Raw genomic sequence first — 17,500 nt, forward strand, 5'->3', positions numbered from 1 at the left:
AAACTCACATTCTTCTCTCTAATTGAAAGTATTTTAGAGATTAACTAGGCAATTTTTCTCTTTAAATAGTCCTTTCACTTTAAATTTCACATACTAACCTACACAATCCAGAAATTAACAAATCTATTTTCATTCGTGTTTCTTTCATTCTTACCTTTAACTTAGATATTCCAGAAATAACTAACCAGCATTTTTCGTGTTTTTCTTATTCTTACCTTTGACTTAAATATTCCAGAAATTAACTAATCTTTTTTCTCTTTCATAATTTTTAATTTTTAATTTCTAATTTTTAAAGAACATTCAACACCTTAGCTATAATACCTTTATTTCTCCACCCTCTTTAATCAATCATTCCAATTCTAAACACACATTCTTCCCTCTAACTTCTTATATTCCAGAGACTAACTAATCACTTTTTTTTTTTTTATCATATTTCTTCCTTAACTTCAGGCTACCTAATAAATTTTTATCGTGTTCCTTAACTTCAGCTGTTAACTTCAATCTACCTTTTCCCTTTTAATATAATCAAGCATTTTATTTCTAAAACAACCATTCCTCCTTTCCAGTTCTAACAATCCAAACACTAACTAATCTAATCTCTTTTTCTTTCGTGTTTCTCTCAATTAATTTCAAGGAAGCACCTAAACTTAACCCATTCTTGTTTATTTATTTATCCCCTTTGAGCACTGTATTCAATGTAATTATCGTACACTCACTGATAGCACACCCTGGCAAAACAAATGACAGTCAGACACACTTGATCGTACACTCCCCCAGCAAAATGTTTAACCCGCACACCAAGGATATTATCTCATTTGTTTTTGCAGTGTTACTCGTAGCTATTCTGGTTCAAACATACACGTACACCAGCGAAAGAAAAGCAGAAGAGATTAGGAAGGATTATATAACCCGGGCAAAGTCACCAGTTAATAAGAACAGGTATGGTTTGTGCGGTTTTAGAATCTATCTATATATCTGTATCTATCTGTCTATCTATACTATCATTGATTATGATTCTTCTCTGTCTCTCTCTCTCTCTCTCTCTCTCTCTCTCTCTCTCTCTCTCTCTCTCTCTCTCTCTCTCTCTCTCTCTCTCTCTCTCTCTCTCTCTCTCTCTCTCTCTCTCTCTCTCGCTCTCTCTAAAGCACGACATTTTTTGCACGCATGATTAACAAGTAGAAGAAAGAAACTTCTAAATTTTGGCTTCATTCGTTCCTCCTTCTCCTCATCCTCTTCTCTACTACTCGCTTCTTGCTCTTTTGATTCCTTTTCTTTGCTTTCCTCTGACTCCTCCTTCCTTTCCCTTTCTCCCTTGCTGCTTCCACACCGTCTGCTCCCAAAACCCAGGCACTCAGCAGCTGCAGTACCTACGTGGGTTAGGTTGGATATAAGCAGAATAATCCTTTAAGAGTTACGAGAAGGGAAAGTTACCCATTAGCATTACGTATTTTATTTTTTTTCTTTTGCAGACGTAGAGACGAAAGAAGCGAGGAAGTTCAGGTTAAGATTTGTAGGAAGTGTTGTATGTTGAGGGTTTAATGAAGTTTGAAGTTTGCTGAGGAGTTGCTATGAGTTAGGAGGTTATGAGGAGATTAGTCTGGTGTGCTGATGTTTACTTGTCTAGGTTCGTTTATTTTAGTGTTCGTTTTCCGCAAGGGGAACTGAAAAAGGAAGGAAGATCACGTTGATATTAGAAAGTGCTGTGTCTTGAGGCGTGAAGTTTAGGTTTAAGATTCACTAAAGAGTTGTTTTGGGTCATAAGATTATGAGAAAGTTATCGCGCGTCTAAATGGAAAAAAAAAAAAAAAAAAATTGGCGACAGTCTAGGAGGGAAAAAGGAAAGGAAATTCTTGTATTAGTAAATGATGTATCCAGAAACTTGGTGAGGTTGAGGAAATTCTTTTAAACTTGCCATAAATTTTAACCATGCCTCTATTAATATATTGCCTCTTGTGTATGTGAGGATTTGAAATTTGAAAGTCACGAAACAGAGAAGTTATTTTAAACTTGCCATAATTTTTTGGTCATGCTTCTACTAATATATCGCTTCCTATTGCTTTGATCTGCTTGTTTCAACGCGTTCATCATCTTCTCTCCCCCAAAAGTAATCTCTCACACATTTTTACACGACGGAATGTGATCTGGTTTATACAGTTTGCTTTTATCGAAAATTTCTTGAATTTTTAGAAGAAAAAACTGTGTTATGTATTTTTGGTTTAAGTTCATTCAGGTTGACTTTGGAGAGATGATAACTGTAGAATTGGCTAGGTAGTTTTGTCCTCAACCTTATTTAAGTTTTATATTGACTTTGGGTAAAAAATATATAATGTGTATTTTTTTTTTTTTTTTTGTTGGATATGTAGCTTTGGGTTTAGATTCATTCAGATACCGTGTAAACTTCGAATATAAAACAATTATAGAATGTCTAATTTTTGGCCTTTAGTTCGGATAAAAAGAGAACTTGTAGATTATAAGATCCAGATAAAGCTTGGGTTCATTGCAGAAGATGAGACTGGACAATACGAGGCCACAGAGGAGAAAACCTCGGCTGGACAAACCTCGGCTGGAAAAGCTTTGCCGTCAAGCTCTAATAGAATAGTGGACCAGATCATTGTGTCCCCCATAGGATCGAGTGATTTGTTCTGCATCTGTTTCGGTAAAATGAGGGATTTATTCTAGCACGTGAAGCCCTGACAAAGGATTGGAGTATTATAGTGTTGGTCGCGGGGAGTGAAGGCTGTAGCATTGCATCCTGGCAGCCTTCGCGCCAGCATGCGTCATAACCCGTGCATGCGGTGCGCTTTAGGAATACTTATCACCGTTAATGATATGTACAGTCAGCAGTGGTGACCATACCGATAAATATAGTAAATTTTGAGTTTGAAATAAATGCTGCTTGTGTATATTATTAATGATAATACGTATTCCTATAGCGTACCGCATGCACGCTTTAGGAATATTCATCACTGTTGATAATGTATACATTGCCGCTAATAATAATAATAATAATGTATTGCATTGCATTTAAATATAGTTAATTTTGAATGCTGCCTGTACATACAGTTAATAGTGATCAGTATTCCTACAACGTATCGTGATGGTCCCTTAAGGAATATTTCCATTGTTAATAATATATACAAAACAGCAATACCGCTAAATATAGTTAACTTTGACTTTTAAACAACAAATGGATACCGTATTAACAATGATGAATATTTGTAAAGCGTAGAGCATGTATGGATTTAAACGGAAAGGTTGCCAGAGTACAATGATGTGGCGTTCAGTCCCCGTGGCCGTGACTGCAGTTCAGGGTTTCCGGGGCTTCACTCAGCCATCTCCCCCGGGTCAGAGAGAGCGGGTAGGAGTGCCTGGTGTTTTAGGAGCGGACAGGTGACAGTCTCCGCGCCGCCCACACAAAGCATACCTGAGACAGCCAACGCGATGCTTAAGAAGAGAAGAGGTACAAGCGCTTGCATAAAAGAAAAGGAAAAAATATGAATGGACAGTGACGGAATAGGAAAGTGGACAAGGTGATGGCAGGGAAGCAAGAAGGCTGAAGCTCAAAAGGAAGAAGTGTCATGTGTATTTGTGTCATGTGTAGACAAAAAAAAAATATGAACACTTTTTTTCGTCCAAAGGAAAGGGGAATTTTAGTCATACTTCAGCTTGATATTTCGTTACCACTTTCTCCATTAAATAAAATACAGTGAACTACAAACATTACATTATCCAGGCAGAGTGTTGTGTTGTTAGTGTTGCAGCAGGAAACACGTCTTTTCTTCTCTCTCCCCTCACCCTCCCTAATCAACAATACGAACACCAGCACTATATAACATAATAAAATCCTAAAAAAAAAAAAAATAAAGAAAAACACGCCTTTATACATATGTCTTGAATCACTATAAAGTATACATATATAAAAAGAAAGTAATGATGGCTTAAATGTATATGTATCCTTCATAACCACACACATGACTTTTTATTTATTACTTTATGTATACATGTTGCTGATCTTTTCCAAATCCTTCTGTTCCTTTCTCTGACACGTATTTGTACAGCTGTGTCACAAGCACTGTTTAAAATGTGGCTTTATTTATTTTACTTATCATTATTTCGTTTCAATCTGTACTCATGTCAAGTCTTCCTCCAATGACAGCTTTTCCTAATTCCTCTTGTGCATTTTTTTCTTTTGTTTCGATATGTTAATGTCTCCCCTTCACTCTTCATTCGCCCTGTCCTCGTTTTCTTTTCCTTTTCTTAAAGTTCTCTGTCAGTGTTTCTTCAACTGCTAAGTAAGGAATTAAACAAGAAAGAAAAGAAAAGAAAAAAAAAGAGAAAGAAAAGAATGAATTGATTATATACAAAGAAAGAAAGAAAATGAATATGTGTTATGTGTACTTTATCATTATTATTATTATTATTATTATTATTATTATTATTATTATTATTATTATTATTATTATTATTACTATTATTTTATTGTTATTATTGTCATTACTATTACTATCATTATCATTTTAACTTACTATTGTTATCTTTTTTTGTCTCTCTCACTCACTTTACCTCAATCTGTACTGTCTACTACCCTCTCTCTCTCTTCTCTTTTTTTTTTATCTCAAATTACAGGTCCCTCTCTCTTCTCTCTTACGAAAATGATTATGATAATGACACTGACTCTATCTATTGAGAAAAAAAATACTGTTATAATGTGAGTAAACTCTTACCCCACTGAACCGCCTGCCTCTTGTGAATGTGCGTGTGCATGTTACGTACAACCTTCCAGTACAATGGGACGTAACACCCTTATAGCTTCCTCTTCCCCCAGTGTTTAGTAGTCATTGTTGTTGTTGTTATCGCTGCTGCTGCTACTGCTGCTGCTATTACTACTATTATACTGTTACTGCTCTTCCTACTACTACTACTACTACTAATACTAATACTATTACTATTGTGACTACTTCTGCTGTTACTACTGTTGTCCTAATCTTACCGTACTGATTCACGTACTAATACTACTAACTCGGTGTGTAGTAGTCAGCATGTTGGATTCCTCTTTTTATTACTTACTGATTCCTCCCTCTACTTACTATTGTACTAGCTTGATTTTTTGGATCATCTCTGAAAAACGTACCATAGAGAGACTGAGAAAATGAAAGTAAGACGGGACATATATATAACTTTTTTTGATATACTTGCAGACACGCGCGCGCACTCACACACTCTAATACGCACACACACACACACACACACACACACACACACACACACACACACACACACACACACACACACACACACACACACACACACACACACGAAGGAAAAACGTATGCTATATTCGGTGAGAGATCCTTTTCTTTTTTCTTTTTTTTCTTAATTTCAAGTGGATAGGAAAAAAAACATTGCCTTTTGAGTAACTGAACTTCTTTTTTTCTTTTTTGATTTTTTTTTTATTAATTTCAGTGCCTTCGTCATATGTAATGGTCAAATTTTTTTTTTAATAGTAGAAAGGGACGAATTTTGAGGTAAACACCATGTTCTTGTTTTTTTAATGCATTTTTTTTTTCAATTTTAACTTTCTTTTTTTTTTTTTTTTACTTCGATCCTGTTATTTTGTTTTTTCCCCCTTTCCTCCTTTGCCATATACCTTTTAGAACCCTTATTTATTAGTTTCCCGTTCTTCCCACTCTTTTAATCGTGTGTTTTATATTAGCCTTATATTTTCTATAAGTGCGATCCTGTAGTTTATTTATTTATTTATTTATTTATTTATTTATTGCAATCTCTCACCTCCCTCGCCATATACTTCGTAAAAAACCCGTGAACATTCATTTAAGATACTCCATTACGAACATCACCCACAGAGCGTGCATCCTTTTTTCCACAATACGCCATCAACATTTCAAACACGCTGATATTTTACTCTCCAAAAACCCGTGGATAATATTTTGCATCACTCGTGTGCCGGTATTAATTACTCAAAGCGCGGGCGTATTAACATTTCAAACACGTGGGTATTTCCTCTCATTGTGCGAGTAATACTTCAAATTCACACTGAAAACTCAACACTCGCGGCTTTTAGAAGAGTTAACGGGAGGTAGCTGTGTCTGGCCCGCTCCCTCCCTTCTACCCTCCTCGCCCACTCTCTCTCGCCCACTCTCTCTTCCTCCCTCCCGTGTTTCAGTGACCAGCCTCAGTTTGGGCAGCTTTAGGTCTTCCCTTCTCTCCCTTCTCCCCAATATTTAAGTTATCTCCGTCTCTATCTTCTCCTTTTAAATTTAACTTCTCCCTTTTCTTCTCTCCTTATTGTTCGTTGCTTTTCCTTATTCCTCTCTTCAATACTTTGGCTCTTCCAGTTCCTTTCTTCCTCTCCATTGGCTCAGTTCTTGCTCTCATCTCTCCTTTGTGCTTAGTTGTCTCTCTCCTCCTTTTCTCCTTCCCAAAATTCTCTCTCTCTCTCTCTCTCTCTCTCTCTCTCTCTCTCTCTCTCTCTCTCTCTCTCTCTCTCTCTCTCTCTCTCTCTCTCTCTCTCTCTCTCTCTCTCTCAGTTCTCTTTTCCTTCCCTCCCTAACTCTGTAGCTCTCACCCTCCCTCTCCTTCCACCCATTTTAAGCTCCCTCCCTTCCCTCTCCATGTCCTGTCTCCCTCCTCTCTTCCTGAGTCCCCGGGGCGTGCTGCGTGATGAGCAATGTCCCAATATAACCAGACATATTCCTCCTATTTTTCTTCTCCTTTCTTAGCGTGGCTGTGGAAAATTCTCAAAATATTCTCTAAAATGCTTGAACATTCACAGTCTTTCTTATTACGCTCGTCCAGGAAGCGAAGGAATGCGTCGAGAAGTATTCATTGGGTGTTTCTTTCTTGTGTATTTCCTTCTTGGTGGCCTCGCGTTGTGGAAATGTATGAAGGAGTAAAATTTGAGTTCTCGGGAGAAAAAGTTGTGGTCATTTCGTATTGCGAGTTAAAATTGTGGTCATTTCGTAGGCTCGCTTCATGCTCGTCGTCTGTTTCGTGTCCTGCGCAGTGAACGAGACGCACAGAAGTAAAGTTTTGTAGAGAAAGATGAATGGATTTAAGTAATGTTCATTTTATTATCATTACGTGAAAGAAAAATTGTGGAGAATGCTAAAGTTCAAATAAGTTTTTGTTTATTTTATCACTGGCCGAAAGAAAGATTTTATAGATAAAGTTAAAATAAGTTTCTGTCATCATTCCGCGCGAGAAAAAAAAATATATATAGAACGTTTAATAAATGCAAATAAGCGCGTCTATTTTCATTATGCGAAAGAAAGACTCATAATGAAAACTTAATCCCGTAACTTTAAATACGTTTCTGTCTATCCATAAATCCGCAAAGGCAAAATTGTACATATGAAACCAGCTTAAGTTCAATACTAATACATTCCTCTGTAACATAACACGAAGCATCCGATCATTCGACGCATTCAATACACCACTACTATTCCTCTGTCGTCAAACTCCTCCCGTCCACACCTGATCGCCTCCCGTGCGTCACTGGCCTGTTTGTCACCTGTTTGCCTCTCGAGACGGTCGATTTATCTGAGGTGTAGTTAAGTGGCACCTCTCACGACTGTCACGTCACGTTGTACGAGTATCCCGGCTGACCTCGCCACGAACGGCTGGGAGGGGAAGGGAAGGGAACCGGCGCACGAACAGATGCAAGAGAGTCATTTATCGATGCAGCGTCGTGAAATATATAAAGGATGAATGATAGTGAGATGAATGGTGATTGGTGACTGGTGAGTTACAAGGGTGAGTGATGGAGAGATAAAGGTAAAAAATGGAACGGAGATGAAGAATGAGATGAAGGATTAAATGAAAGAGTGATATTAATGATTCAGTCCAAACCGGTGATGCCCCGCTATGAACGATGCATAACAAGGGAAAGGTGTGGAAGAAAAAAAAAAAAAACAGCATCAATTCAAGTCAATCTGTTTTTATTCATATTCTGAGTGTTTGATTCATGCGATGAGGAAACTGACCTCCCGCGCGCGCGCGCGCGTGTGTGTGTGTGTGTGTGTGTGTGTGATCCTCCCATCAGACAGTGTGACCTGCACGTGATCTGCACTTCAAAGGACCTAAACTGACCAGACTAGTTCATGCGAGACTAATTCGTGTGGGCGAGGAAGGGGAGAACACAAGGCAGAGAAGAGTGGGAAGGCAGGGAAAGGGCGGGGAGGAAGGGGAGGATGCGAGGCAGGAAAGCACGATCAGAAGGGAAGGACACAAGGGAGGGGAAGAGGACGCAATGCAAGGAAGGATACGAGGCAGAAGAGTGGAGAAGAGGGGGAGGAAGGAAGGAAGCTGGGCAGGGGAGGGCGGGAAGGCAGGGAAGGGCGCCGCTTTAAGACAGGACGGACACAGCCTCGAGCGGCGCTCACAGACGGACAATGGAAGTGTGTTAGGTCGCTTCTTAGGCCGCTGTGACCTCAGTGACCTGGCATGTGTGGCATGTGTGTGTGTGTGTGTGTGTGTGTGTGTGTGTGTGTGTGTGCAGCAAGGCAGGGTGCCCCAGCATCTGTAACAACAGGCAGTGAATGTACGTTGACGAAAACCAGCGTGCAGGCCAGAGCTGCGTCACTTCCCGGCGTGGTGGCGTACGCAGGGTGTCGTCGGGGTGTCGCGGGACGTGGAGTAGCGGGGCATGAGGAGAGCAGTGCGTGAGTGCAGCAGGGCGTGAGGGCATGGGTCAGCCCCTTCTGGCACAGCCACCACCATAGCTGTTGCGGCGTGGCGTTGGTGTGTTGTGGCGCACACGTCCCCGGCGCTGTGCTGCCCACGTGTTGTATTGATTGGCACGGCGGAGGGGTGGTCTGCCCCATGTCTGCGGGGGCGCGGCGTGCTGGACTCGGTAGTGCGTGTGTGGCACCTGGTTATGAAAGTAGCGGCCCAGCGTGCCCTGCTTGGCGCGGCGCCAGCGCCGCGATGACCACACCTATGTAGACTTCCCCGTCTGCCCAGTAGCAGTAGATGACCGCCACAAGTACTGTAGCTCGTCCCGTGTTGTCGGTACAAACTGGAGTAGTTCACGTAGCGCCGTGTTGTGTGCTGTGTGGTCCGCAGTGCCAACCTGCACCGTATATTCGAGCAGCAGTAACTAGTACACCACACACCGCGGTGACGCCTCTGTGCTGCCCCTTATCCGCCATCCCAGCCCACCGCCACCTCAGCCACTATGTAGTAGAGCCTAGCGGACATGAGGGCGGCCACAGCAGCACAGGAGCGGCCACACCGCATCATCACTACCACCACCACCACCACCACCACCACCACCACAGATCGAGCGCACGTACAGACACAGTAGAGACGAGGGGGGCGCCGCCACGCGCCCGGCCGCCTAGTGGCAGCGGTGGTCGGGCGGGGCGGCAGCGTGCAGTAGCAGCCTTGTGCTCCTAGTGATTCTAGCAATTAGAGTCATGGTTCACTAGTCGTGGTCGTTGTGCTGGTGGTCACTGCCTCTTGGCCTCTTGGTATTGAATAGTGTAGGCCAGTTGCATCTTTTTCCTCTTGACATAGAAAGTCCTAAACACATTTTTAAGTATAACTAGAAGGCAGTATTTTAGCATGGAATTTTATATATATATATATATATATATATATATATATATATATATATATATATATATATATATATATATATATATATATATATATATATATATATACGAGTATATATATATATATATATATATATATATATATATATATATATATATATATATATATATATATATATATATATATATATATATATATATATATATAGTGAATTATAAATTAAATGATATTTTATATAATTAATATTATGCATGTTGCAGTCATTCTATATTTATAAATGCAAACAAACACACACACACACACACACACACACACACACACACACACACACACACACACACACACACACACACACACACACACACACACACACACACACACACACACACACACACACACACACACACACACACACACACACACACACACACACACAGTAGTGGTGCCTCACAGCAACATAGCAACACAGCAACACACAGTAGTGGCGCTTGACTATTTATAAACCACCTCACATCTCAAATCCATTATTTGTAATTTCAACTTGCAGTAATGATGATTATGATGATTATGATGATGAGGATGATGATGGTCAGGATTGTGATGATAAACTAATTGAGTAGCAACACAGTTGAGCCTTGCACAGCAGCAGGCAGCCTTGTCACACAAAACAGGACAAAACAGCTAAATCAAACAGTTGTCAGCCTTGAGATAGGAATAAGCTAATGACACCAGTACTGCACGAGATGGTAATGGTAACTTTTGCTGGACTTAGGCGGGACGGAGGAGGAGGAGGAGTAGGAGGAGGAGAAGGAGGGGGAGTAGGACTAGGAGGTGGAGGATTAGGAGGAGGAGGAGGGCAGAAGTGGCAGCATCAGCAGCAGCAGTCTCCCACTTCCTCCTCCCCGCTAGAGCCCCACTTGCTCCTAGCCCCCGCCTCCCTGCCCGAGGTGCTGTGTGTCAAGAGGACAGCTCTCCCCCCTTGGAAAGGACCCCCTCTCCCCCGACCGGCAAGGTGATCATTAACACTCTACTGTCTACCTCTGTCTGTCTACCTCTCCACCTGTCTGTCTCCACTTCTTACCCTTGGCTTGCTTCATTCTTTGCCTAATTCTTGCTCTGTTGCTCTTGATCTTGCTTGGCCTGCTTCTCTCTCTCTCTCTCTCTCTCTCTCTCTCTCTCTCTCTCTCTCTCTCTCTCTCTCTCTCTCTCTCTCTCTCTCTCTCTCTCTCTCTCTCTCTCTCTCTCTCTCTCTCTCTCTCTCTCTCTCTCTCTCTCTCTCTCTCTCTCTCTCTCTCTCTCTCTCTCTCTCTCTCTCTCTCTCTCTCTCTCTCTCTCTCTCTCTCTGTGTTGTTACCTGCCTCTCGGATCTGTGTATTGATGCTACCTTACTCATCATCTGTTTGTCAGTCAGTCAGTCTGTCTGTCTGTCTGTCTGTCTGTCTGTCTGTCTGTCTGTCTGTCTGTCTGTCTGTCTATCTGTCTGTCTGTCTCTGTCTATCTGTCTGTCATTATCTATTCACTGTTATTTCAATGGTAATTCTGCAGTTTGTCTATCATTGAGTAATTGATGTTGCCATTAGTTGTAATTGACACTGATATTGCTATAACTGTTATTAGTTTCTGTGTTTGAGTATTTATTTATTTCTTAATTGTTGGTTTACATTTCTTTTTCTTGTTAGATAGTTTCAGTATTGGTTATATCGTATTCTGCTTTTTTTATTTATTTATATTTTCTAACATGCAATATAAAGAGATTATTTTTGTGTGTGTGTGTGTGTATTTAATTGATTTTTTGTTTTATTTTTTACTTTTTTATTTTTTTCCTTTCTGTGTACATCGTTTTTCCTTTCTGTTTGTTTATTAAATGTTTATCACCGTCTTTACCTTTTCCAGTGTTTTATCAATTTTTTTTTGTCTTCTGTCTATTAAAAATCACATATTTTCTTCTTTAACTCTTTTTTTACTCTCTGTTTATTTGTTTATAATCTCTCATCATCCTCTTTATCTTTTTTTAGTGTTTTATTAATGTTTCTTTTCTTTCTCCATCTATTAAGAAGCAAACTATATATTTTCTTTGTCTCTTCTTTTACTCTTTATTTGTTACTCTCTGTTTATCGCTCTCTTAACCTTTTCCAGTGTTCATCAATGTTTCTTTCTTCTCCATCTACTAAAAGCTATATATATATATTTTTTTTTTTTGTCTCCTTTACTCCCAGGTTATCATTTTGTAATCCTCTTTACTTTATCAGTCTCTGTCTACATCCTTTTTCTTTATTGTTTTCTTATTGGTCATGTGTTTATCATCTCCTTTATTATTTCCAGTGTTTTTATCGGTGTTTGTAATCTGTTTCTAATTTTCTTTACTTCTATCAATGTTCTTCTTATCAATGTCTCTCTGTTTCTGTTCTTTTTTTCTATTTTGTTCTTATTTGTAATGTGTTTGTCATCTTTTTTTTTTCATTTCCAGTGTTTTTACCAGTGTTTGTTCATCATCTTCCTGTTATTTTATTGTGTTCATCTGTCTGCACCGTTCAAAAGAGAAAAGAAAAGACACATTTCGTACTTTTGTTATTTTTTATTTTATTATTTTTCTGCCTTTCCTTGTTGTTGTTATTGTTGTTGGAATTTTTAGGGTTTACTTTGCTTCTTTCAATTTTTTTCTTTTCTTTTTTTCTTTCAATGTTGCTTCCAGTGGAGTTGCTTGCAGTTGTGTGTGTTGATGATGATGATGATGATGATGATGATGATGATGATGCAGGAATGGGAAATAAAAAGAAAAGAAAGAAAACAAATGTATGTATACGTATTAGTATTACAATCTTCGTGTGTTCCCATCCTTATTTTCCTTTTTCCTCCTCTTTTTTTTTCCTTTTCCTCCTAACTCTTGCATTTATAATGAGAGAATTTTTTTCCTAATGCACTACGTATATTCCAATTTTTTCCCCTTTTTCCCTTTTTTTCCAGTATTATGAATGACAATTTTCCTTTTCTTCCTATTTCTCTCTTTTTTTATATTCTGTGAGTTAATATTTTTCTCTCTTTCTTTATTTCATTTCATTATAAATAAATTGCATGATTATTGTATTATATATGATGATAATGATGATGACGATGATGATGATGATGATGATGATGATGATGATGATGATGCATTTTAGAGATAGTATAGTGATATATATATTTTTTTAGTTATTTATGTAGTTACTCATTTATTTGTTATGAAATGTGATATTGTATATATATACTTATAGTCCTATATGTTTCTATTTTTTCTATATATTTTCTTAATTGTCCACAATGTTTGTATTGTGTAATGCAACGTGTATTTCTTTCAGGATACGTGTGTGTGTGTGTGTGTGTGTGTGTGTGTGTGTGTGTGTGTGTGTGTGTGTGTGTGTGTGTGTGTGTGTGTGTGTGTGTGTGTGTGTGTGTGTGTTTATTTGGGTTTGTATGTATGTATTTAGCTATTTAAACAACAACAATAACAAAACACACACACACACACACACACACACACACACACACACACACACACACACACACACACACACACACACACACACACACACACACACACACACACACACATACATACATACACACACAGACACACAAATGCATGTTGCCTAAATCAAAACTTTTTTAAAATTCTGTGTGTGTTTTTGCTAAACGTGTGTGTGTACATACCAACTAAACCGTGTGTGCGTGTGCGTGTGTGTATACCTAGAGAGGCCGTGTGTGCATACTGGGCCGGCCGCCATCTTGAAACACACATGATAAAATGAATTGTAGGTTTACATGAACACTTTCTCTCAAAAACTCTTTCATCCGAGGAAAAAAAAAAAAATAATAATAACAATAATAATGCAAAAAAATATTCTTTATAAAAACAAGCGATTCTTTTTTACGTGAAACGAAAAATAAAGAGATGGAAATTAAATGTTGTTATAATTGCTAACAATATCAGGAAAAAAAGATACATTCAATTAAAATGGTAAAAAAAAAAAAATAAAAATAAATAAATAAATAACGTTAATGAAATGATAATGATAAAAAAGCATGATAAAATGACAATAGTACGATGAAGTAATGACAATGAAATATGAATATGAATGTAATAATCATAAAGAACAGATAAAAAATTAAAGCAAAAGAGAGAGAGAGAGAGAAAAAAAAAAGCGCTCATGTAAACCTATACAAACTTATGTAAACTTGTGTAAAGCTGTGTATGTGTGCCTTTGTAAACCTCTCCCCCACCCCTCTTCACCTCCTCCTCCTCCTCCTCCTCCTCCTCCTCCTCCTCCTCCTCCTCCTCCTCCTCCCCCTACTCCTCTTCCCTTCCCTTCCCTTCCAATGTCCTCTTTCCTCTCGCATCAGAATCTCCTTTTCATCCCTTCACATATCGTTATTTTCCCCTCTAGATGTGTAAGTACAGTATTTTCCCCTCATTTTCCCCTCATTTCTTTCCTTTTTTCTCCCTCTCTTTTTTTCAAGTGGTGTCTTTCCCTCCCCTCCCTCCCCTCTTCCCTCCCTCTCTTCAGTCCTCTCCTCAACTGTTCCCCCTCTCTCATTATTCCCTCTCATTTCCCTCTCTCTCTTTTCCACTGCTTTTTTCCTTCCTCCCACTCATTCCCTGTTTTCCCCTTCTCCCCTTCCCCTCTCACTTATCCTGTCCCCTCATTTTTTTCCTGCCATTTTTACTTTCTCTCTCTTTTTCTCTCTCTCTCTCTCTCTCTCTCTCTCTCTCTCTCTCTCTCTCTCTCTCTCTCTCTCTCTCTCTCTCTCTCTCTCTCTCTCTCTCTCTCTCTCTCTCTCTCTCTCTCTCTCTCTCTCTCTCTCTCTCTCTCTCTGTCTCTCTCCTGGGCCTTATTACTCTTCTTTCTTTCTTTCCCCTCCTTTCTCTTCCCCCCTCTTTCCTCTTGCAGTCTCGTGGGAGTGTTGGAAAGAAAACGAAGGTATGGGTAGGTGTTTTTCACTTTTTTTGCACCGCGTACACAGAAATACACACACACACACACACACACACACACACACACACACACACACACACACACACACACACACACACACACACACACACACACACGTTAATTTTGGATCTGTTTTGGTTTTACATTGTGTATTAATGCGCTTTAAATATTTTTGTAATTTTTTTGCGTCTACCTTTTTAGAGTTTTTTTTTAATTAAAGAAAGAAAGAGGGAAAATTAAGAATTCATGTGATGAAAGATTATTTTTACTCTTTCTTTTCTTTTTTCTCTTTTTTTCAAACTAATGAGGCAATATTTTTGTGGAAAAGGGAATATTGAATGAATTTTTGGGGGATTTGTAAATATATATATATATATATATATATATATATATATATATATATATATATATATATATATATATATATATATATATATATATATATATATATATATATATATATATATATATATATATATATATATATATATATATATATATATATATATATATATATATATATATATATATATAGAATGGATCACGCGGCCAGGGGCAACAAAAAGTGAACACAAAGGAGAGAAGCCACTGGAAGTGCCACTCCTCAATGTAATAACGAGTTACCATGAACGAAAGCGCCAACGAATGATCAGCGTTACCAACTTGAAATTTCAGATAGCACTAGAGGAGACATATAAAAGAAAGCCGCTAAATGATTACTGAGTGTTAAATTGGGCACGCTAAATTGGCAACGCTGCTAATGATTCTTGTAGTGCAAAGAACAAACAGACAAAGCAAGTAAATTATTGCCATACTATCAATTACAATAGACAACAACAACAGCAACAACAACAACAACAACAACAACAACAACAACAACAACAACAAGCCACAGATCACGTAAGCACTTGAGACTGATGGTGATTGTGGTGATGGTGATGATGATGGTAGTGGTGGTGATGGTGATGATGGTGGTGGTGTCTTATGATCACCTTTTTTTCCCTTCCCATCACTTTTCTCTTCCCTTCAGTCACTCCTTCAAAGAATGGTATGAATGGTCGTGTTTGCCTCTCTTCCTCCTCTTCCCATTCCCCTGGTATTCCCCTCTCCTTCCCCTTGCCTTACTCTCTTCTCTCCCCTTTCCCTCTTTCTATTCTCCTCTTATTCCTCTCTTCCTCTCTTCTTTCTCTCATCTTCACCTCTCCCTTCTCTCTGCTTCCAACCTTTCTTTTCTATTCTGTTCTTACTTTTTCTCCTATTCTCTTTTTCATTTCTCTTTCCCTCTCACTTCACTTTTCCCCCTTTCTCCTTTTCTTTTTCCTCTTTTCTCTTTCCTTGTTCCTCTTGCACCCCATTCTTTGTGTCTCTCCCCTCCCATCCTTTCCCTTCACCACTTGCACACTTCTCTTTGCAATATTTATCTTTCTCTTTCTCCTATTTCTCTTTCTACCCTCCCTGTCTCTTAATACCTCCCTTTCTTCTGTTTTTCCCTTTCCTCTCCTTTCCATGGCATCACCCTCAAATAACAGCAGTGGAGAGAGAGAGAGAGAGAGAGAGAGAGAGAGAGAGAGAGAGAGAGAGAGAGAGAGAGAGAGAGAGAGAGAGAGAGAGAGAGAGAGAGAGTGACACGCAGCCCTTCTTCCTCTTCTCTTCCCTTACAGCCCTTAAGGGAGGAAGCCACGTCCCCTCCTACCTCTCCTTCCCTTCCTCCACCTCTCCCTCCTCCTCCTCTTCCTCCTCCTCCTCTCCACCAGTAGGCTGGCTGCGCAGGGGCTGTGGTGCCAAGACAAGTGGTACGTGAGTGTTCTGTCTTGTCACACCGACCTTGCATGAACAATCTGCCTGTCCATTGCCTGTCCCATAAGCCCACATTCGCCACACGCATGACCCACGGCCGAGATGGACTGACGGAGGCACTGACAGAGACACTGATGGACGGATGCACAGACTGGTGGACGAGAAGCAGGGACGTTGAAGAGACAGGCAAATATATAATGCGGTTTTCAAATTTTTAGGACGTGTGGATGAACAGACAGACAGATTAACTGAAGATAAGATAAGAAGGAAGAGAGACTGACAAGAAGCGTGGAAGTTGAGGAAGAGACATGGAAATATACTAATGAGTTTTCATATTTATTGGCATGGATGGGTGGACGGAGAATCTGATGGATGGAGAGGAAGATAAAAAGAAAGACAGATGGACGGGAAGAAGGGAAGTTAAGGAACGCATGGACGGAAAGAAAGATTAAGGAGGAATATAGACAGTTATACAAATTTAGTTTCTGACGCCGAGACGGATAAAATAAAAAAGACAGAAAGACTCTTAGATGTAGACAGACAGACAGACTGACAGACATAGTAACAAACAAGTAGAAAAACGGAAAGATAAGACATAGACAAATAATAAGATAAAATACATACAGACAGAGAGAAACAGACAGAGAGACAGACAAATCAGACACTCAAGCACAGCATAGAGAAGCAGCCAAACACTCAGACAGACAGCCAGTCAACAAAACAGATTCGTTAATCCCTTCCCCTCCTTGTCCTCCTCCTCCTTCTCCTCCCCTCACCCTCACACGGCCGCCGCACAGAGACTCCACCTTCCTCCCCTTCCCCTCCTACCTTTCCATCCCACTTCCCCCCAACAATTCCACCCCACCACGCCACCACGCACTCACTATCTCATAAGAAACGGAATGATGCATGAGACAATTTGATAATAAACATTAATAATGAGGAAATAATGATAAAAGTTTAATTTCTACTTTAATATTTATCTTAGTCATATATTTCATTGATATCTTGACAAGCATCGTGTCTATTATTATGATTATTTTATTAGTTTTCTTAAAGGTATATGAAAATACTGCATAGTTATTTATCTATATCGACGAAAATTTAACTCATTATCTGTCTGTCAATCTATCATATTATTACTAATCTTCATT

The 17,500-nt window shown here is 39.2% G+C and overlaps 2 protein-coding genes across 2 annotated transcripts in view; one reads left to right on the forward strand and one right to left on the reverse strand.

Annotated features, from left to right (window-relative positions):
- Window positions 1-17,500, forward strand: part of LOC135105274 (uncharacterized) — a gene marked incomplete at its 5' end in the record, with an annotated part of 32,267 nt that overhangs the window by 4,589 nt on the left and 10,178 nt on the right. Inside the window, one exon of the mRNA XM_064013495.1 lies at window positions 10,352-10,591. Within this exon, the coding sequence (XP_063869565.1) occupies window positions 10,352-10,591 (240 nt within the window). The remainder of the gene's footprint in view (window positions 1-10,351; window positions 10,592-17,500) is intronic.
- Window positions 10,684-14,310, reverse strand: LOC135105259 (putative uncharacterized protein DDB_G0271982; the record flags this gene model as incomplete). The annotated part of the gene is made up of 3 exons (XM_064013480.1): window positions 10,684-10,815; window positions 13,778-13,903; window positions 14,281-14,310. Coding segments are annotated over 3 exons (288 nt in total), but the record flags the coding sequence as incomplete, so codon positions are not given.

Source organism: Scylla paramamosain, chromosome 11 (assembly GCF_035594125.1).
Source record: "Scylla paramamosain isolate STU-SP2022 chromosome 11, ASM3559412v1, whole genome shotgun sequence".
NCBI classification, from domain to species: domain Eukaryota; kingdom Metazoa; phylum Arthropoda; class Malacostraca; order Decapoda; family Portunidae; genus Scylla; species Scylla paramamosain.